The sequence below is a fragment of the Nicotiana tabacum genome, chromosome 23 (assembly GCF_000715075.1).
Source record: "Nicotiana tabacum cultivar K326 chromosome 23, ASM71507v2, whole genome shotgun sequence".
Lineage (NCBI taxonomy): Eukaryota > Viridiplantae > Streptophyta > Magnoliopsida > Solanales > Solanaceae > Nicotiana > Nicotiana tabacum.
In genome coordinates, this window is record NC_134102.1 from 77,749,402 (window position 1) to 77,772,188 (window position 22,787).

The 22,787-nt window shown below is 41.2% G+C and overlaps 1 protein-coding gene across 1 annotated transcript; it reads left to right on the forward strand.

The window, feature by feature from the left end:
• Positions 1–248: 248 nt before the first annotated feature.
• On the forward strand, positions 249–4,925 carry LOC107760776 (pectin acetylesterase 8-like). The gene is made up of 13 exons (XM_016578883.2): positions 249–555; positions 864–991; positions 1,091–1,173; positions 1,847–1,976; positions 2,057–2,136; positions 2,277–2,363; positions 2,458–2,582; positions 2,666–2,726; positions 3,096–3,149; positions 3,230–3,307; positions 3,974–4,079; positions 4,261–4,406; positions 4,562–4,925. Exons 2-13 carry the CDS (start codon positions 865–867, stop codon positions 4,697–4,699), a joined length of 1,215 nt encoding a protein of 404 aa, XP_016434369.2. The 5' UTR covers positions 249–555; position 864; the 3' UTR covers positions 4,700–4,925.
• The last annotated feature ends 17,862 nt before the right edge of the window (positions 4,926–22,787 follow it).

Genomic DNA, 22,787 nt, shown 5'->3' on the forward strand with positions numbered 1-22,787 from the left:
ATGTCTCTCTCGATCTTGCTCCTTAACTGCCATTCGGATATATTCAATGTGTAGCGCGTAAAACGATAGGAATCGTTATAGGCATTTGCAAATACTACTCGGGTCGGGTCGGGTCACGCCAAATCTTACCAAGAAGCATGTCTGTTGTCACAGCAGCCAATGGAAAACAGCCACTCGAACAAACAAAACAAAAAACAATTATATTAAGTATATTAAAAAAATATAAAAATCACCTCTAAAATTTCTCAGCGAATAAGTGTCGGCTGCTTCTTTATTTCTTGGGTTCTGCGTTTGCAAATTCACTTCTATAAAAACCTTTTCCTTATTTCAAACAAAAAAGCTAGCATTAAGAACTTGGATCATGTATTTATTTTCTTGGATTCTTTTCTTCTTTTTACATTTATAATATATAGTTTTTAGTTTATACACCTACATTTGGTGTTAGAGCTTATTTTAGCTCCATAAATAAGAACACTGAACTGGGTTCAGCGTAAAATTTCGTTCCAAGTAATTCCATTTTGGAGATTTTCTCAATCTCTTCATTGCCATTTTCAGGTACTTTATTTTCAAATCTTGAGTTTTATTTATTCTCATAAAAGGGTTTTAGGAGTATTAGTTAATGACACTTTCTCTATCATGGTTTTTATTTATTTATTCTGAATGACATTAATCTTGATACTAAATATGGGAAAACGCATTTATTTGTATAAAGTTTTAATCTTTCTCTAATTGGGATGTGTTAATACTTTATAAGTTACTTGTTTGTAATTAGTCAGTTTGCTCTGTTTAGCTGCAGCTCTGCTTTAAAAGTTATTTGTGTATTTCGCTGATAATATTTTTGTTTTAAATAAAATGATTTGCAGAATGGTAAATGGGAGTGTGAAAGTGAAACAATGGATATATTCATTACTTACTTTGTCGATGATTTTTAGAACTGAAGGGCTGTTTGTTAATATTACTTACCTTTTGAGTGGGATGGCAAAAGGAGCAGGTCAGAATTTTTTTGTTTTCCTTTTGGTTTCAAATTAAACAAAGACTATGAATGTGGAAATGTGTTGAATTTTTTATGCCATTATTGATGTGTTTGCAGTATGTTTGGATGGGAGTTCACCCGCATATCATCATGACAAAGGATTTGGTACAGGGGTTAATAGTTGGTTAATCCAAATGGAGGTTTGTATACCCACTATAATTTTGTTTCAGTTTGCACATTTTATATGACAAGTTAGATAATTAGGCTTGTCTAATCATATTTTTATCCCAATCTATTATCTATGGTGGTCGGACTCTCCAAAAATGCTGCCGCACTCGTGTCGGATCCTCCAAATATGCACTTCTTTTGGAATATGTGACAGGCAACCGGTATTTTTAAAGAGTCTGAGCAACATAAATCCCAATTCAATTATTAATCATCAACTTAATAGAGTTTTTGCTAGTGATTAGTGAAAACAAAAACAAGCAAATGATGCATGAAAAATCTGAGGGAACGCTTATAATATGATTATGAGGCTTTATGATCTGAATAACATTTACCAACCATGTTGCTAAGGGTACAACATGGTTGTACCCTTTTCTGATATTATTGTCTCGTCTATTGAGCCGAGAGTCTCCCGAAAATAGCCTCCTTACCCCCGGGATAGGGGTAAGGTCTGCGTATACTCTACCATCCCAGACTCAATTAGTGGGATTCTACTGGGTTGTTGTTGTTATTGTTGCTAAGGGTACAACTCTGAAGAATATTTGAAGATGATATTTTGGAGAAAAGTGTTAAAATATCTCAATTGAATGTTGTAGGGACAAGATGTATTTGATATCTATTTTCAACATTGAAAAATTCTATTTTCAGGGAGGAGGTTGGTGCAATAATGTCACCACTTGCCTTTCTCGTAAGAATACTCGCTTGGGATCGTCCAAACAGATGGTAAAACAACTTGCTTTCTCGGGGATTCTAAGCAACAAGCCTCAGTTTAATCCAGGTAGAGCTTCACCTGTTTTTATATTGATGGCTCTCATGAATAATAATTTTCCTCTCTGAAATCTTATTTGAAAATTGTAGACTTCTATAACTGGAACAGAGTAAAGATTAGGTATTGCGATGGATCATCCTTCACCGGTGATGTTCAAGCAGTCAATCCGGTAATTTTAATTTAACACTGAAACTCTTGATTCGTCCAAATCTACGATTCTCTCATGATCTCATAAAAAATATCTTGGAGATTAAAATCATCCACTTGACTTATTATTGTGATTCTGATGAGCATCCTTAATAATATCAGATTACTAATCTTCACTTCAGAGGGGCAAGAGTTTTTCTTGCTGTTATGGAGGATTTGTTGGCAAAAGGAATGAAGAATGCTGAAAATGTATAGCCTTTTCTGCCTCTTTTCTCTCTTTCTCAGATGCTTAGACAATACTCTACTGTTGTTTACTGGCTCACAAATCAAGTTCTAATGGTAGGCTATTCTGTCTGGATGTTCAGCTGGCGGATTGACTTCAATTTTACATTGTGACAGCTTCAAGGCGCTCCTACCAATGGGTGCTAAAGTAAAGTGTTTTTCAGATGCTGGTTATTTTATCAATGTGTAAGCATTCCAATAGTATGGTAATATCCTGGTGTTAGCCAGACTTTCAAGAATTTTAACTAAAATTTTCCGCTTTATTGCAGGAAAGATATTTCTGGTGCACCTCATATTGAAGAGTTCTTTGGAGATGTTGTCAGATTACATGTATGCTTCTTTTAACATCCTTCTCATGAGAGTTCCATTAGCTCTACATTTTATTTCTTTCATCTGCGGGATATGCCACTGCCAATTGTTATTTATAATGTGAACATCCTGTACATTGTTAAGTCATCTTTTTCTTTTCTTTTCTGTTTGGTGAAAAAAAATCTTGTGGGAACTCACTGGGTTGTTGTTGTTGTTGTTGTCGTCGTCTGTTTGGTGAATAAAAATATTGAAAATCTGTAATTTTTTATCTCATATTCAAGGAACTTCAATTTTCCAACAGTAATTGTGCTTAGAAAAAGAAGAAATAGTAAAGTCAATGGAGAAATTTTACATAAATGTCATTTTCATTTTACCTTATTTTGGCTTCAGGGTTCTGCCAAGAATCTGCCGCCATCATGTACCTCAAGATTGAAACCAAATTTGGTAAGAGCAGTCACTTTCATAATATTTGTTGTGCCTTTTACTTTAGTTTATGTTATGCTAATAATCCAATAATCTTGCAGTGTTTTTTCCCGCAAAATGTTGCTCAACACGTGCGGACACCACTTTTTCTAGTTAATGCAGCCTATGATTCCTGGCAGGTAAGAGCATTTCTGAACTTCGCTACTCTGCTCTATTTCAATCCTTGATTGTTTTGTAATTTTTGCCTATTTTAGATCTTGAGAACATCGCCTTTCTGTGTTGTTGTGATGTATTAGTTAAATGATACAATAACTCACCTAAAACTGTTAGAGGTAGATATGATGTTTGAGTAGGTCAGCATGCTTTTGGATACTGATGTGATAATTTAAAGTTCCTATGCTTGATATGGAGATTGTCCTTTCAAGACCCTGAACTCAGCAGATTGCCTAAGACATGAGACAAGTTAGCTCCCTTGTACTAAAAGAATAGACCAAAACTGCTTTCCATGTGTGTTTATTCTAAGACGATGGGGGGAAACATAATGGAACAAGTCACATTGTAGGTAACGCTTTTAAGGAATGCAAACAATTTAATTGATTTGCCATTATGTACTCTTCTGCTTAAGAAATCATGTACATTGTTGGACTTTAGTATCTGTATATGTCACTAAAGCGAAAAGATTTCTGATTGCGGGACTTTAGTATCTGTATATGTCCAACATAAGCACAGTGCAAAGAAAAAATTTACTTGTTTATCCGATAAGTTTGTACGACCTGAATATCGATGAATGTATAAAGCAGAGTGGAGTTACTTTCTCTTCCTGACTTAATATTATTTGAATTCAGATAAAGAACATTTTGGCTCCTAGTGTTGCTGATCCCCGTGGGGTCTGGCGCAACTGCAAACTTGACATACTGAGATGCTCTTCCAGGCAGCTTCAAACTATGCAAGGTCAAGACTCTAAGCCCTCAATACCTCTTTGTTGAATTTGGATTTTAGGTGATAAGATATGCTGTTAATGCTTTCATTCTAAAATAGAAATGACACTTCATGAGCTGCAGAACGCGCGAAAAAATACATTTCATGAAGAGCTTTTTGTTCATGATGTCTGACAGTTAGACTCATTCCTCAGGTTTTAGATTGGGATTTCTGAGAGCATTAATTGCACTTGGTCCTTCTTCATCAAGAGGGTATTTTATCAACTCATGCTATGCACATTGTCAAACTGAAGTTCAAGAAACATGGTTCAGGGCTGATTCTCCTAAGTTAGCTAACAAGGTAAACAATTAACTCAACTCTAACTTATTCATTTCACATTCCGGTTATTGACATGTAAAAGTTCTTAGTTTTTACTTCTTGTCGGCGTAGACCATTCATTCTTAGTGTCCTATCGTGGAGAACCACTGACTGTGGTAAAAATTTCTCTTCTGCAGACAATTGCCATAGCACTCGGAGACTGGTTCTTCGACAAAAATTCATTCCAGAAGATTGATTGCCCTTACCCTTGTGATAAAACTTGTCACAACCGTGTTTTTGATCCAAATGTCCATCCTTTTGATATTGATATGTAAATCATTGATAGAAGTAATTCTTTGAGATCATTGATGTGGAAAATCAGAAACTCCCAAAGGGAAATAGAAAATATAGAATGAAAGAAGTTTGTATTGATTTATTAAATATTTCACAATAAGGGAAAGCTACCATAGCATAAAATTGTATGTTGCGGTGCGCTACACAGAAACTATGTATTCTTATGCAATTAGTATGATAGTCTCAATAAAAGTGATTTTATACTTATTTGTGTTTCCAAATTTTATCGAGTTCATAATTTTTATGCACTTTTTGAGGGCATTCTAGAAGGCACTTGGCACCTGAGTTGATTTAAGCACGATGTTTCAAAATTGTCAGTGTGAAAGTGATCTTTCTTGGTCTTGAGGACATGTTTAGGGCATGAGCCATTGATTTAAGAGATAAATGGGATGGGCACTTGCTTTTGAAGGAATTTGCTTAAATAACAATTTTCAGGTGAGCAAATAAATGCCATCGCTAACAACAAATTGATTAGCTTATGAAGATCAAGCAACCCAACAAAGAACTAAGGAGAAAGTTATTCATCTCTCAGATATTATTCCAATATCATCAAAAATTGATTAAAAATGATTCTAAGTCATATTTACATTGGTACGATATTTGGCAAATCACTAAATAATTTGAAAACAAATCCGTTAGCAAAACCTAGCCAAGCGTGTCGTGGCGAGCTCCAGCGCGTCACATTGCAAGCTTCCGGCCCAAAACTTTGGTGCAATGAGTAGTCCCGAGTCCTCCTTTTATGGCCATCACATGCACTGAGTTGTGTCTTTTGAGGTCAGTCAAAGCCACACACTAATGGGCGGATCTAAAGCGGAACCTATAGGTTTGACGTGAATCCGGTAATTTTTATGGCCAATTTTTAATTATACCATATATATTATTAAGAAATTCATTAAATATAAATAAATATATGATCGTAAATTCTACAATTGTTGTATATTAAATTGAGATTGTTATAGAAACTCATAAACTTAAAATTCTAGATCCGCCTGATACACTGAACTCAGAGAAAAGTGCATTAGAGCCTGAAATCCGTTTTTCAAGCTCGATGCTTGGGTCCAAATTTGCCCCACCTTCTTGCGATGTCGCAAGCATATTGAAGCATTTCTATATGAGGTATTTCAAAGGCTTTTAGCTATGTTCAAGGAGGAAAAACTTCTTAATATTCATTTGTAGTCTAGTTAATTTTTCTTGGAGTTTTTAATTTGCATGCACTCAATCTCATGATGCCGAGGTGACCCCTAGAACTACTCCACACGCTTGTGAGTTTTCTTGGGTGCTCTTAGTAAATTTTTCATGTATGTTAATTGCTTAACATATGCTTCCCCATGTTGTTTTAGGTTATACATTATATCGAGTGTGTTGGAAAAGTAGCTAACTCTATTGACAAATAACAACTGTCACGACCCCAATTTTCCTACGTAGGATGTCGTGACGGCACCTAGTCTCTAAGACAAGGTAAGCCTAACAAATATGCGGAACAGCTGAATATAAAACTGAAACTCAATCTCAACATCTGAAATAAATAAGAACTACAAATCGAAATAGTTACAACTCCCAAAATCCGGTAGAAATAAGTCACAAGCTCTAAAGAGAAAATGCTAAGTATCTCTATACATCAGAGCCTAATAAAAATAAAGAAAATGACATAATAAAGATAGAGGGGGACTCCGAGGTCTGCGGACGCTGACAGATGTACCTGAAAGTCTCCACGTACTGGCTATCTCACTGATACCTGGTCTGGTAAGCGGTACCTGGATCTGCACAAAAAAGATGTGCAGAAGTGTAGTATAAGTACACCACAACGGTACCCAATAAGTGAAAAGCCTAACAATGGTAGAGTAGTGATGAGCTCAGGTCAGGGACCTACTGAAAATAATAGGAAATAAGGCAGGAGATATAATAGTTTAATGAAATGATTGAGAAGTGAACAAGGAGAAATTACAGAAAGATAACAACACAGCAAATAGAGGTAAACAACATGGGCACTCCCGAGGTACCGTCTCGTAGTCCCAAAGTAAATACACAACAAGGGTGCTCCCGAGGTACCGCTTCGTAGTCCCAAAAGTAAATATGCAACATGGGCGCTCCCGAGGTATCGCCTCGTAGTCCCAAAAGTAAATATGCAACAGAGGCGCTCCCGAGGTACCTTCTCGTAGTCCCAAAAGTAAATATGTAGCAAGGACACTCTCGAGGTACCACCTCGTAGTTTCGAAAGTAAATATGCAACAGGGGCGCTCCCGAGGTATCGCCTCGTAGTCCCAAAAGTAAAAACACAACTCATAACCAATGGAACATTGAATTTACACCCAGGAATCCTACAGTTAAAGACTGAATACAGAATCAAGGAAGTAGGTAATTCAACTAAGCATGTTGCAAAAATTACAAGTAAGAGTTAAGACACGTAGACATGCGACATTAGGCTAAACATGATGACTACACATACTAGAGAAACTCAGTTAAGTCATTGAAAAGGAAACTGCTTAGCAAGAACCATATTTTTAATATTTAACCCGAGTACGCACTCATTACCTCGCGTACACATCCTTCAGGTATTGCAAATACCATAACAGTACCAAAACCTAAGGGAAGTTCCCCCCCCCCCCACAAGGTTAGACAAGTCACTCACCTCAAACCTCGCTCAATCAATCAATAAGAAGACCTTTGCCTTGATTTTCCAACTCCGATTGGTTCGAATCCAAGTCGAACTCGTGAAGAACTCCTCCAAAATCGCCCAAAACCGAGCTCCAAAAATCCAAAACGAAATGAGAAAAATGACCAAGTTCGATCTCTTAATAATCTACCCGGTTTCACTTGTGCAGACGGATTGGTACATCTGTTACGTCACTTTTGTGACGCTATCGTCGCTTCTGCGAAGCCCACTGCCTAGTCGCACTCACTCACCTGCGAAAATAATTCTCCTTCTACGCCATCGCAGGTACGAGTTCCATTTGCGAAGCCAGCCGCTTCTCCGCAGGTGCGGTCCCACTTCTGCGGCGACACGACCGCATCTGCGCACCCAGCACTCCCAACCAAAATCTCTCATGCGCTTGCCTGGCCGCTTTTGCAGCATCGCATCTGCGACACTTTTTCTGCAGGTGCGATTGCACTAGTACCCATGCCCTTTAGCAATACAACAAAGCTCCAAAGTGATCCGCGACTCGTCCAAACACACCCGAGGCCCCCGGGACCCCGTCCGAACTTACCAACAAGTTCCATAACATAACACAAACCTACTCGGTGTCTCAAATCACACCAAACAACATCAAAATGGCGAATTGATGATCGAAACCTTTCTTTAAACTTTCAAACTTTTAAACTTCGACGAACGCATATGAATCCTACCAAAACATTCCGGAATGATGCTAAACTTTGCGTACAAGTCATAAACCACAATGCGAACCTATTCCAAGGCTCGGAATCCTGAACGGACCTCGATAACACCAAAAGCCACTTCAAACCAAACCTAGGAAATTCTAAAACCTTCAAAATGCCAACTTCCCATAATAAGCGCAGAAATGCTTCCGGGCCACCCGATACTCAACCCGAACATACGCCCAAGGTCGAAATCATCATACGAACCTTTCACAGCCATAATTACTATGCAATCACTTAATCTTTCTGAGTCTGAACTCATCAACAAGACAAGAAAACCTAATTCATTCCACAATTAAACAGCATGAAAGATCCTTCAACACACTCATAACTCGTGACTATACGTCAAATCAAGATAGACACCATGCACCTAATAGTCCATTTTTCGTTACATTCAAGCCATATGAACATATCCTGCAGTCACATCATACTTATCATATAGCAATTCCACCGCTCATCGACCCACAAATTCCACTCATAGGGACACTACCGGACATATGAGTCCGAATGTACAAGTTCTCATAACTTAAACTACCGAGTCTAAGCTGCGGTCTAAACCTGGCCTCAAGTCCTCCCGACTGACCCATCATCAAAACACAGAAATCACATCTCGCGCCTCATCCCTGGAATCACAAGCTGGCGATACACGTCTGATACCGAGCACTCACATGCGTGGATGGAATTCAAAGAGTTACACTCCAAGCTGAACCAATGCCGCACCTGTCACGACCTTAAATTCCCTCCATAGGATATCGTGATGGCACCTAGTCTCTAAGACTAGGTAAGCCTATCAATGCTAAATAACTGAATATAAACTGAAATTTAATCCTTAACAGTCGAATAGATAAGAACTGCAAATTTAACAATTTCAACTCCCAAAATCCGGTAGGAATAAGTCACAAGCTTCTAAGAATTTATCCTCAGTGTCTCTATACATCAACGTCTAAAGAAAATAAGGAAAACAACATAATAAGGATAGAAGAGGACTCCGAGGTCTGTGGATGCTGGCAGATATACCTTGAAATTTCCGTGTACAGTCTAATTCACTGATGCTTGGTCTGATAGGAAGTACCTGGATCTGCACAAAAGATGTACAGAAGTATAGTACACCACAGCGGTACCCAGTAAGTGCCAAGCCTAACCTCAGTAGAGTAGTGACGAGGTCAGGTCAGGCCCTACTGGAATAATAAAAGACAGGGTAGAAAGTTTAACAATATAATAATAAAAATAACAATGAGAATAAATCAAGTAAGTAGTATGTCACAATTTAACTACACAGAATAAGGGCAAACAATACCTCGCGGAAGGAAAATAGAAATTTACAACTTTAAGGAAATCACCAAAATAACCAAAGGCAAATGCAGCCATAAAGAAATATCAATAAGGGCACTCCCGAGGCACTGCCTCGTAGTCCCAAATCATAAATAAATTCACAATATCTTATTTCCTTATATCACCGCGAGAGCCTTCGCATTAAATTTTAAAGAAAATATTTTTTTCCCGAAATAGCATCCCGCGTTTTAGCCATCCTTATCACACAGAATGATGTCTAGTAGTTCCCCTACTAGTCACGTGTATCAAGCCACCCTTATCTCACCGTATGCGTTTCAACACCCAGACCTTATACCACCGCATGCGTATCAATATCACAATAAATCATAATTTGCACCTCAAGTTTCCGAATATTTTAACTTGCCAAAATAAATCAACAACAAGAATATTTTTCACAATAAGGAGCTCATGGCTCAATCACAATGAGTACAAAATCTCACAAAATATTCAAGAATTAATAACTCAGCAAAAAAAAAAAATTATTTAACAAATTAAACACCTTGCCTTAATATCAAATTTTTAAATGTGAAATACTTCATTTTAATAATATTTAAATTAAGAAATCCAACCTTCAAATAATGCACAGAACAAAAGAAACAGAGTTTTAACTAAACAGGTAAAACACTAAGCAGGAACAAGTCAGGCAAATTTAAAATACGAAAATATATTAATGATGATGAATATAACAGAATAAAATAATTTAATTAATGTGCAACAGTGCTATACATAATTTAAAGACATAATCTTCCACATTTAGCCTATGTACACACTCATCACCTCGTGTACACGACTTTCAACACATCAACATTTTTATATCAATACCAATCCTAAAGGGAATTTTCTCTACATAAGGTTAGATAAGTCACTTACCTCGACTTGTGTAATTCTTTACTCTGCTATGCCTTTGCCTCGCGAGTTAGCCTCCGAAAGTATCGTATCTAATCATAATTAATTCGATTTAGCCAATACAATTTATTGGAATTTATTCCATATGAAAATACAAAATTTCCAACAAAAATCTGAAATTTAACTCAAAAATCGCCCATGGGACCCACGTCTCGGAATCCGACGAAACTCACACAATCCTATAACCCATTCAATTACGAGTCCAACCATACTAGTTTCACCCAAATTCGACTCCGAATAGACATCGAAATCTCAAAAATTCGTTTTATGAAATTTCAATAATTTTTTCCCAAATTTCCATCTCAAAACACTAATTAAATGATGAAAACAATGATATATTCGTGTATATTGACCAAATCTGAGTTAGAATCACTTAGCCTGATGTTTTTCCTTATAAATCTCTCAAAAAAATTGCCTCCCCACAAGCTCCAATTTGTCAAAAATGGAAAATAGGACAAAGTCCCCTTTTATAACTTAAAGTTTCTGTCCAGGCGTGCCCCCGGTCGCGAACGGATGAGGGAAACCAGATACAGGCATCAGAAAATTCCAGCAGCTGTTTAAGTCCAAATTTCAATCCGTTAACCATCCGAAACTCACCCGAGGCCCTCGGGACCTCAACCAAATACACCAACAAGTCCTAAAATATCATACGAACTTAGTCGAAACCTCAAATCACATCAAACAATGCTAAAACCATGAATCATACCCCAATTCAAGCTTAATGAAACTTAAGAATTTCCAACTTCTACATTCGATGCCGAAACCAAGCAAATCAATTCCGATGGACCTCAAATTTTGCACACAAGTCATAAATGACATAACAGAGCTATGAAAATTTTCAGAACTGGATTCCAACCCCGATATCAAAAAGTGAACTCCCCGGTCAAACTTCCAAACTTAAATTCTTATTTTAGCCATTTCAAGCCTAATTTAACTACTGACTTCCAAATAAAATTACGGATACGCTCCTAAGTTCAAAATCACCATACAGAGCTGTTGAAATTATCAAAATTCTATTCCGGGATCGTTTACACATAAGTCAATATCCGGTCAACCTTTTCAACTTAAGTTTTCAACCTTGAGACTAAGTGTCTCAATTCATTCCGAAATCCCTCCAGACTCGAACTGACTACCCCAACAAGTCACAATACAACTATAAAGTAAAGAATGAGCAGTAAATGGGGAAGTGAGGCTACAACTCTCAAAACAATCGGCCGGGTCGTTACATCCTCCCCCTCTTAAACAAACATTCATTCTCGAACGGTTTAGAATTATACCTGAGGTGGTGAAAAGATTAGGATAATAGCTGCACATATCATGCTCGGTCTCCCAAGTCGCCTCCTCGACCGGATGACCCTTTCATTGTACTTTTACTGAAGCAATGCTCTTTGATCTTAACTTTCTAACCTGTCTGTCCAAAATGGCCATTGGTTCCTCAACATAAGATAGATCCTTGTCTAACTGGACTGAGCTGAAGTCTAACACATGAGACAGATCGTCGTGATATTTTTGGAGCATGGAAACATAGAACACTGGATGAACTGCAGAGAGACTAGGTGGTAGTGCAAGTCTGTAAGCCACCTCTCCAACTCTCTCGAGAATCTCAAAAGGTCTGATATACCTCAGGCTCAACTTTCCCTTCTTTCCGAACCTCATAACACCCTTCATAGGCGAAACCCGAAACAAGACCCACTTACCAACCATGAATTTAACATCACGAACCTTCCGATCCTCATAACTCTTATGTCTAGATTGGGCTGTACGAAGTAGACCCTGAATCAACTAAACCTTTTCCAAAGCATCCTGAACCAGGTCTGTACCCAATAGTCTAGCCTCGTCCGGTTCGAACCAACCTTCTGGAGACCCACACCGCCTACCATAAAAGGCCTCATACGGAGCCATCAGAATGCTCGACTGATAGTTGTTATTGTAAGCAAACTCTGCAAGGGGCAGAAACTGATCCCAAGAACCTCCAAAATCTAAAACACAAGAGCATAATATATATTCCAATATCTGAATATTGTGCTCAGATTGTCCGTCCGTCTGAGGGTGAAATGATGTACTCAATTTCACACGAGTATCCAACTCTCGCTGTACGGCTCTCCAGAACCGTGATGTAAACTGTGTACCTCGGTCAGAGATGATAGATACCGGTATGCCATGAAGCCTAACAATCTCGTGAATGTAAACCTGAGCTAGCTTCTCCGAAGAGTAAGTAGTAACCACATGAATGAAATGAGCTGACTTGGTCAATCTATCCACAATCACCCAAACTGCATCGAACTTCCTCTGAGTCCGTGGGAGCCCAACAACAAAATCCATAGTGATCCGCTCCCATTTCCATTCTGGAATCTTTAACTTCTAAAGCAATCCATCCCGTCGTCGATGCTCATACTTCACCTGCTGGCAATTTAGGCATCGAGCTACATATCCACTATGTATTCTTCATCTGTCTCCACCAATAGTGTTGTCTTAAGTCATGATACATCTTTGCAACACCCGGATGAATGGAGTACCATGAACTTTGAGCCTACTAGAGAACCAACTCACACAAACCATCTACATTGGGTACACATAGCCTGCCCTGCATCCGTAATACACCGTTATCTCTAATAGTGACTTCCTTAGCATCACCGTGCTGAACTCTGTCCTTAAGGACAAACACATGAGGGTCATCATACTAACGCTCTCTGATACGATCATAAAGAGAAGACTGAGAAACCACACAAGCCAAAACTCATCTCGTCTCGGAAACATCCAATCTGACAAACTGGTTGGCCAAGGCCTGAACATGCAAGGCTAAAGGCTTCTCTGCTACCGGTAAGTATGCTAGGCTGCCCAAACTCTCCGCCTTACGACTTAAGGCATCGGCCAACACATTGGCCGGGATGATACAGAATGGTGATATCATAATCCTTAAGCAACTCCAACCACCTCCGCTGCCGCAAATTAAGATCCTTCTATTTAAACAGATGCTGTAGACTCTGGTGATCGGTATAAACCTCACAATGGACACCATACAAATAATGTCGCCAAATCTTCAAGGTATGAACAATAGCTGCTAACTCAAGGTCGTGGATCGGATAATTCTTTTCATGTACCTTTAATTGTCTAGACGCATAGGCAATCACCCTACCGTCTTGCATCAACACTGAGCCGCAACCAATGCGTGACGCATCACAATGCACAGTATAAGACCCTGAACCTGTAGGCAATACCAATACTGGGGCTGTAGTCAAAGCTGTCTTGAGCTTTTGAAAGCTCTCCTCAAATTCCTCGGTCCACCAGAACGGAGCACCCTTTTGGGTCAATTTGGTCATAGGTACAGCAATAGAAGAGAAACCCTCTATAAATCGGTGATAATACCTTTCCAAACCAAGGAAACTTCGGATCTCCGTAGTTGAGGATAGTCTGGACCAACTCTGCACTGCTTCAATTTTCTTCGGATCTACCTGGATCCCCTTGTTCGTTACCACATGACCCAAAAATCCTACTGAATCAAGCCAGAATTCACACTGAAAATTCTGCATACGACTTCTTTTCTCTCAAAGTCTGAAGCACAGTCCTCAGGTGCTGCTCATGATCTTCACGGCTCTAGGAATACACCAGAATGTCGTCAATAAACACAATGATGAAAGAATCAAGATAGGGCTGAAATACACTATTCATTAAGTGCATAAATACTGATGGGGCGTTGGTCAGCCCAAATGACATTACAAGGAACTTATAATGACCACACCGAGTCTTGAAGGCAGTCTTCGAGATATCTGGCTCCCGAATCTTCAACTGATGATAGCCTGAACGTGTCGATCTTAGAGAACACACTGGTGCCGTAAAGTTGATCAAATAGGTCATCAATACGTGGCAATGGATAACTGTTCTTCACTGTAACCTTTTTCAACTAGCAGTAATCAATACACATCTGCATTGAACCATCTTTCTTCTTCACAAATAATACAGGAGCAGCCCAAGGTGACACCCTTGGCCGAATAAAACCCTTATCAAGTAGCTCCTGTAACTACTCTTTTAATTATTTCAATTCTACTGGGCCCATACGATATGGTGGAATAGAAATGGGCTGAGTGTGCCGTGTAACAAATCAATGGCAAAGTTAATATCTCTGTCGGGTGGCATACCCGAAAGATCCGCTGGAAATACATTAGGAAAATCCCTTACTACAGGAACTGACTCCACGATAGGGGTATCAATACTAACATCTCTAACATAGGCAAGATACGTATCGCAACCCTTCTCAACCATTCGTTGAGCCTTAAGAAATGAAATAAACCTGCTAGGAACATAATCTAAGGTACCTTTTCACTCTAGCCGCGGTAGACCTGGCATAGCCAACGTCACCGTCTTGGCGTAGCAATCAAGGATAACGTGATAGGGCGACAACAGTCCATGCCCAAAATAATAATGAAATCCACCATACTGAGCAATAATAAATCAGCTATAGTTTCAAAACCACTGATAATAATCAAACACGACCGATACACGCGGTAAACAATAATAGAATCACCCACGGGTGTAGATACATAAACATAAGAACTCAAAGAATCACGGGATACGCCCAAATACGGGACAAAATAAGATGACACATAAGAGAAAGTGGAGCCTGGATCAAATAAGACTGATGCATCTTTATGACAAACCGGAACAATACCTGTGATAATAGAATTGTTGCAACTTCCTCCGTCCTAGCAGGAAGGGCATAATATCTGGCCTGGCCTCCCCTCTAGGGCGACCTCTACCTGTCCGACCTCCACCTCTAGCTGGCTGTGCAGGTGGAGTGGCAACTGGTGCAGTAATCATGGCATGAGAAGCTTGAGGACCCTATGGAATGGGTGGGGCCTGCGAAATCTGTGGAGGTGCACCCCTACTGAATCTGGGGCAATCCCTCACCATATGACGAGTGTCACCACACTCAAAATAAGATCTCAGAGGACGCATCTGCTATGACTAGCTCGGGCCTGATTAATTGGACCGACCGCTGGAAGCACCCCGTACTGGAGGTACACTAGACACTAGCGGTGCATAATAGGGATCCTGGGGCCTAGGAGTGGCCGGAGTACCGCTGGCAGCTAGAAGTGCCGAATGAACAGGGCAACTTCCATAACCCCTACCCTGATGAGCTATAGATGGGGCACGAGAACTATTATACATGCCAGAATCTCGGGGTCTCTTTGTTTCCCTCTCCTCTCTCTCCTAGATACGCATACCCTCTAATCTCCTAGCAATTGACACCACCTGCTGGTATGCGATGTCTATCTCCAACTCTCGGGCCATACTAAATCTGATACTAGGGTGGATCCCCTCAATAAATCGGCGAACCCGCTCTCGAACAATAGCAACCAAGGCTGGTGCATGCCTAGACAAGTCACTGAATCAGACCGCATACTCTGACACGGTCATAGAACCCTGGCGAAACTGCTCAAACTCAGCGCACCATGCATCTAAGACTCTGAGGAACATATTCCCTCAGGAACATATCTGAAAACTGAGTCCAAGTGAGTGAAGCTGCCTCAGCCGGACTATCCAACTCGTATGCCCGCCACCATTGGTAGGCCGTTCCTCTGAGCTAGAATGCCTTGAAAGAAACCCCACTAGAATCCACAATACCGTGATGACCCAAAAGGCCATCTTATGATTTAGAACTCGAATCTGTGCTCTTAAGCCTTAAAAATCTCATTTTTACCCTCCTCAATTTGCATGCGCAGTCCGGGCAGGTTTCCGGAAAGCTTTTTTGTTGGAAACTAATGAAAAAAAGAATTTTTGCCTTAAAAGTTGATTTTAATTGACTTCAGTCAACATTTTTGGTAAACGGGCCCGGATCCATGCTTTGCCGATCCCGGTAGGTCCGTATCGAATTATGGGACCTGGGCGTATGCCCGGAATCGAATTCGGAGGTCCCTAGCTTGAGTTATGAATTTTGGATAAAAATTAAAAGTTTGAAAATTATTTATTTTTAAGAATTGATTGATATTTGGCATTGTTAGATTTGGGTCCGTATTTTAGTTCCGGAGCGCGGTACAGGTTCATTATGATATTTAAGACCTATATGTGAAATTTGGTGAGAAACGGAGTTGATTTGACGTGATTCGAACGTCCAGTTGAGAAGATAGGAATTTTAAAGTGTTCTTGAGAATTTCATCTGATTTGGTGCTAAATTCGTAGTTCCAAGTGCTATTTTGGCGATTTGATAGCACGAGTAAGTTTATATGATGTTTTTAGACTTGCGTGCATGTTTGGTTTGGAGACCCGAGGGCTCGGGTGCCATTCGGGCGATGTGCGAGTTGAGTTCAAACCTTAACAAGGTTGCTGGTGCACCAAATCTGGTGTGCCCGCGCCTGCGAGCCTTTGGTCGCAGGTGCGAGCGATAGCCCCATAGGTTCGACCCAGGCCTAGACTTCATTTTTCCGTAGATGCAAACTTTTCTCCGCAGGAGCGGGACCGCAGAAGCGGAACCTTGTCCGCAGGTGCGGCCCCAGTTGACCCAGTCCTTTTCCGCAGAGGGCACATACTGTCCACACGTGCGGATGCGCAGGTTCGACCAAAGCATCGCAGGTGCGAAGGTCGCTAGGCCGTGAGTTCATTTAATTCGGACTCCAGCCATTTTTCTTCTCGTTTTCAAAAGGATAAGAGGCCTAGGGCGATTTTTCAAAGACATTTTCTTCCCCAAATCATAGGTAAGTGTTACTTAACTTGTTTCTTTCAATCTTTTACTTAATTTTACTAGAATTCAACCTAAAATCTAGAGTTTTCATGGTAGAATTAGGGGTTAGGGTAGAAACTAGGGATTTCAGAAATTTGGGGATTTAGACCTCGATTTGAGGTCAGATTCCAAAACTAATTATATATTCGGGCTCGGGGGTGAATGGATAAAAGGATTTTGGTCCGAACCTCAGGTTTTGACCAAGCGGGTCCGGGGTCAATTTTCGACTTTTTACAGGAAAATTTGGGAAATTTAAATTATGAAATATAATTGATTCCTTTAGCAATATTTGATATTATTGAGTCATTTTTGAATAGATACGAGTGGTTTAGAGGTGAATTCCAAAGGAAAAGTTGTGATTGAGAATTTAGTGGCCTTCGGAGCGAGGTAAGTGTTGTGTCTAACTTTGGCTTGAGGGAATAGGTAATGTGTGAGTATTTGTTACGTGTTTTGTTGTTGAATACGATGTATAGTTGAGGTAACGAGCATCTATACGTTGTGGTCGAGACATAGTATGCGAGTGAAATTCTATTTCTTGCAAATTGTAGTCTTAAAAATTGTTATCCATGCTTATTGTTGTTGTTGAAACGTTGGGAGACTTGTATCCGGTTCCACCAAGGTCGATGGTTCTGTGAATATTGATTCAAGGTCGAGATGTTAAATTGTGAAAGTAATCATTGATGAAATATTGATTTCTTGTGAAACTTCTCTCTATCTGTTGCTATTGATTCTGTGATTTGTGAGGAAGAGTGTAAAGCATGGAGGGTGATGCCGTGCATAATTTAATTATATTGTGAGGAAGAGTGTAAAGCATGAATGGTGATACCATGCATGAATTATTTATATTATGAGGAAGACAGTAAAAGCACGAAGGGTGATGCTGTGCAGTCTTATTTGTTATTTGGTGAGGTAGAGAGTAAAAGCACGAAGGGTGATGCCGTGAAATTTTCCTTTGCTATTTTAATTGCTTAATTCGTTTAAGGGAGTTTCTGTTTAATTCCGTCTTTTCATTATTCTCACTCTTTATGTTGCATTTCCCCATTGTATGTTCCCTTCCCATTATTTCTGTGTTATTGCTTTATTTACTGTTGTTGCCACTAGCATGATTATACTGTTCAGGTCATATGTGGGTGTCTTGTACTAGCCTCGTCACTACGTCACCGAGGTTAGGATCGACACTTACCAGTACATGGGGTCGGTTGTATTGATGTTGCACTCTGCACTTTCTGTGCATATTTTGATACCGGCTCAGGTTGATCGAGATTTGCTACTGGTCCGTTGTCCGGAGACTCAAGGTAGATCTGTCGGCGTTCACAGACCTTGAAGTCCCCATCTATCTTTTATGTCCTACTGTTTTCTTTCATTTAGGCAGTTGTATTCCTTTCAGACTATTACTTGTCGTAAATTCTAGAATGCTCGTGAATGGTGACTCTAGATCCGGGTGGTATTAGTTAATATAATTGTATGATATTCCGCACTTATTATATTCCATCTTAGTTAATTATTTTTTTTATTACTGAATGGAAATAAAGAATTGGTTAATGATTCTCTAACGTTGGCTTGCCTAGCAAGTGAAATATTAGGCGCCATCACGGTCCCGTCGGTGAAAAATTTTGGGTCGTGATAGTTGGTACAGAGCCCTAGGTTGCTTAGGTCTCACGATTCACGAGCAAGCTTTGTAGAGTCTGGAGGATCGGCACGGAGACGTCTGTGCTTATCTTTCAGAGGCTATGAAGTTTAGGAACAAGTTTCACTTCTATTCTTCTCTATCGTGCAATTTTGCTTTCTCAATACTGATTGAACTCTTCTACTCTTATTCTCTCGCAGATGGCGAGAACACGTACCGCTTCCTCAGCTGAGCAGCAGCTAGAGCCTCCAGTGGTAGCTCTTACGTGGGGCAAAGGTCGAGGCCATGCCAGAGGCCGATGCAGGGGCAGGTCTCAACCTAGAGCCCGCGCAGTGGAGCCTCAGATAGAGCTTGACGAGGAGGTTCCAACCCAGACTGTTCCTGTCGGACCAGCTCAGGTTCCGGAGGGGTTCATTGCTACCCCGGTACTTCAGGACGCTTTGGTCCGTTTGGTGGGCCTTATGGAGAGCGTGGCCCAGACTGGCACATTTCCCATGGCACCAACAGTCTCTCAGGCTGGAGGAGGAGCCCAGACTCCTACCACTCCCGCTCCGGAGCAGATAGCTCTCCAGTATCAGGCTCCAGTAACTCAGCCAGTCGGATTAGTTCAGCCGGTTACTGTGGCACAGGTCGGAGGTGGGCCAGCTATGTCTTCTGAGGCTTTATGGAGATTGGACAGGTTTGTCAAGATCTTTCATGTTCACTTTAGTGGTGCTTCTTTAGAGGATCCACAGGAGTATCTTGACAGCTGTTACGAGGTTTTACGGAACATGGGTATAGAAGAGACAAATGGGATCAATTTTGCTGGATGTCAGATGACTGGTTCCGCCAAGAAATGGAAGAGAGATTACTTGTTGACCAAACCAGCTGGGTCGCCTGCTCTTACTTGGGACCAATTCTCTCAGCTCTTCATAGAGAAGTTTCTGCCTATCACATTGAGAGAGGAGCGTCGCCGTCAGTTTGAGCGTCTCCAGCAGGGCAGTATGACTGTTACTCAGTATGAGACCCGTTTTGTGGATTTGGCCCATCATGATTACGCTCGGACTGCCCATCTGTGTGAGGATGGAATGTTGTGCTCAACTCAACCCGTGTACCCAACTCACGCTGTACTACCCTCCAAAAGTGCGAGGTAAACTGCGTACCTCGATCAGAAATGATAGACACTGGCACACCATGAAGACGGACGATCTCTCGAATATAAATCTCTGCTAACCGCTCCGAGGAATAGGTAACTGCCACAGGAATGAAGTGTGCTGACTTAGTCAGCCTGTCCACAATAACCCAAACTGCATCGAACTTCCTCTGAGTCTGTGGGAGTCCAACAACAAAATTCATAGTGATACGCTCCCACTTCCACTCAGGAATATCTAACCTCTGAAGTAAACCACCAGGTCTCTGATGCTCACACTTTACCTGCTGGCAATTTAGGCACCGAACTACATAGGCAACTATGTCCTTCTTCATTCGCCTCCACCAATAATGCTGCCTCAAGTCCTGATACATCTTGGTGGCGCCTGGATGAATAGAATACCGGGAACTGTGGGACTCCTCAAGGATCAACTCACGAAGTCCATCCACATTAGGCACACAAATACGACCTTGCATCCTCAAAACTCTGTCATCTCCAACAGTAACCTGCTTGGCACCCCCGTGCCGCACTGTGTCTCTAAGGACAAGTAAATGAGGATCGTCATCCTGCCGATCTCTGATGCGCTCAAACAAAGAAGACCGAGCAACTGTACAAGCTAGAACGCGGTTGGGCTCAGAAACATCTAACCTCACGAATTGGTTGGCCAAGGCCCGAGCATCCAATGCAAGCGGTCTCTCACCAACTGGAATATATGGAAGGCTACCCATGCTGACCGACTTCCTACTCAAAGCATCGGCCACCACGTTGGCCTTCCCGGGATAATACAATATGGTGATATCATAGTCTTTCAATAGCTCCAGCCACCTCCTCTGCCTCAAATTGAGTTCCTTCTGCTTGAACAAATACTGCAAGATCCGATCATGAACCTATGGGTAACACCAATACCGGTACCGTAGTTAAAGCAATCTTGAGCTTCTGAAAGCTCGCTTCACACTCGTCTGACCACCTGAACGGGGCACCCTTCTGGGTCAATCTGGTCAACGGGGCTGCTATGGATTAAAACGCCTCCACAAATCGACGGTAATAACCCGCCAAACCCAGGAAACTATGGATCTCTATAGCTGATGTGGGTCTAGGCCAGTTCTGAACTGCCTCAATCTTCTTAGGATCCACCTGAACACCCTCTGCTGACACAACGTGACACAAGAAAGCAACTGAACTCAACCAAAACTCTCATTTTGAGAACTTGGCATATAATTGGCTATCTTTCAAAGTCTAAAGAATGATCTGAAGGTGCTGCTCATGCTCCTCTCAACTGTGGGAGTAGATAAAGATATCTTCAATAAACACAACCACAAAGTAATCCAAGTAGGGTTTGAACACCTGGTTCATCAAATCCATGAATGTTGTTGGGGCATTTGTCAGCCCAAATGACATCACTAGAAACTCATAATGCTCATACCGAGTCTGAAAAGCTGTCTTAGGAACATCGAATGCCCTAATCCTCAACTGATGGTAGCCAGATCTCAAATCAATCTTTGAAAACACCTTGGCACCCTGAAGCTGATCAAATAAATCATCAATCCTCGGCAATGGATACTTGTTCTTGATGGTGACTTTGTTCAACTCCCGATAATCTATACACACCCTCATCGACCCATATTTCTTCTTCACAAACAACACAGGAGCACCCCAAGGCGAGACACTAGGTCTAATGAAGCCCTTATTAAGCAAATCTTGCAACTGCTCCTTCAATTCTTTCAACTCTGGTGGGGCCATGCGATATGGAGGAATGGAAATTGGCTGAGTGCCCGGAGCCAAATCAATGCATAAATCAATATCCCTGTCGGGTGGCATCTCCGGCAGGTCTGCAGAAAACACCTCTAGAAACTCACGAACAACCGGCACCGAATCTATGGAAGGAACCTCCGCACTATAATCGCGGACATAAGCTAAATAAGCTAAACACCCCTTCTCGACCATATGCTAAGCCTTCACATAAGAGATAACCCTGCTGGCAGAATGGCCAAGATTTCCTCTCCACTCTAATCGAGGCAACCCCTCCAAGGCTAAGGTCATTGTCTTGGTGTGACAATCTAATATAGCATGATAAGGTGATAGCCAATCCATACCTAGTATGACATCAAAATCAACCATGTCGAGAAGTAGAAGATCTACAAGAGTCTCAAGACTCTCAATAGTGACCACACACGAACGATAAACACGATCTACATCAATAGAATCTCCCACTAGTGTGGACACATATACAGGAGCACTCAAAGAATCACTGAACACAACCAAATAGGAAGCAAAATAGGATGACACATAAGAGTAAGTAGATCCCAGATCACATAGAACTGAAGCATCTCTACTGCAAACTGAAATAGTACTTGTGATAACAGCGTCAGATGACTCAGCCTCAGGCCTGGCTGGGAAAGCATAACACCGGGGCTGGACCCCACCACCCTGAACTACGTCCCTGGGATGACCTCTAGATGGCTGGTCTCCACCTCTAACGGCCTGACCTTTACCTCTAATAGTCTGGCCTCTACCTCTGGCTGCCTGACCCCTGCCTCTAGCTGGCTGAGCAACTGGTGCCGGAACTATGGCACGAGAACTTTGATGTTGTGAGCTGCCTATTGCCTGAGGGCAAATGTGCCTCGGATTACCACAAGTATAACATAACTTCGGCTGCTGTGACTGATGACCCTGAAACTGACCCAGTCGACCGAAATAACCACCCTGATGACTCTGGAGTGGAGGTGCACTAATAGGAGCTGGTGGTGCACTGTAGGCTAGCTTGTCGAAATAATGCATCTGAGGGTCACGACCACCTAAGGCACCGTGGGATGCCTGGAGCGCTGAATGAAACGGCCTGGGAGGATGGCCTCTACCAAAAGTACTTCTGCCTCTAGATGAGGCACCGCTGAACTCACCGAATTGATGAGGTCTCTTGTCAGACCCCTGACCTCCCTGAGTAAGAACTATTTCGACTCATCTGGCGACATTAGTAGCCGCCTGAAA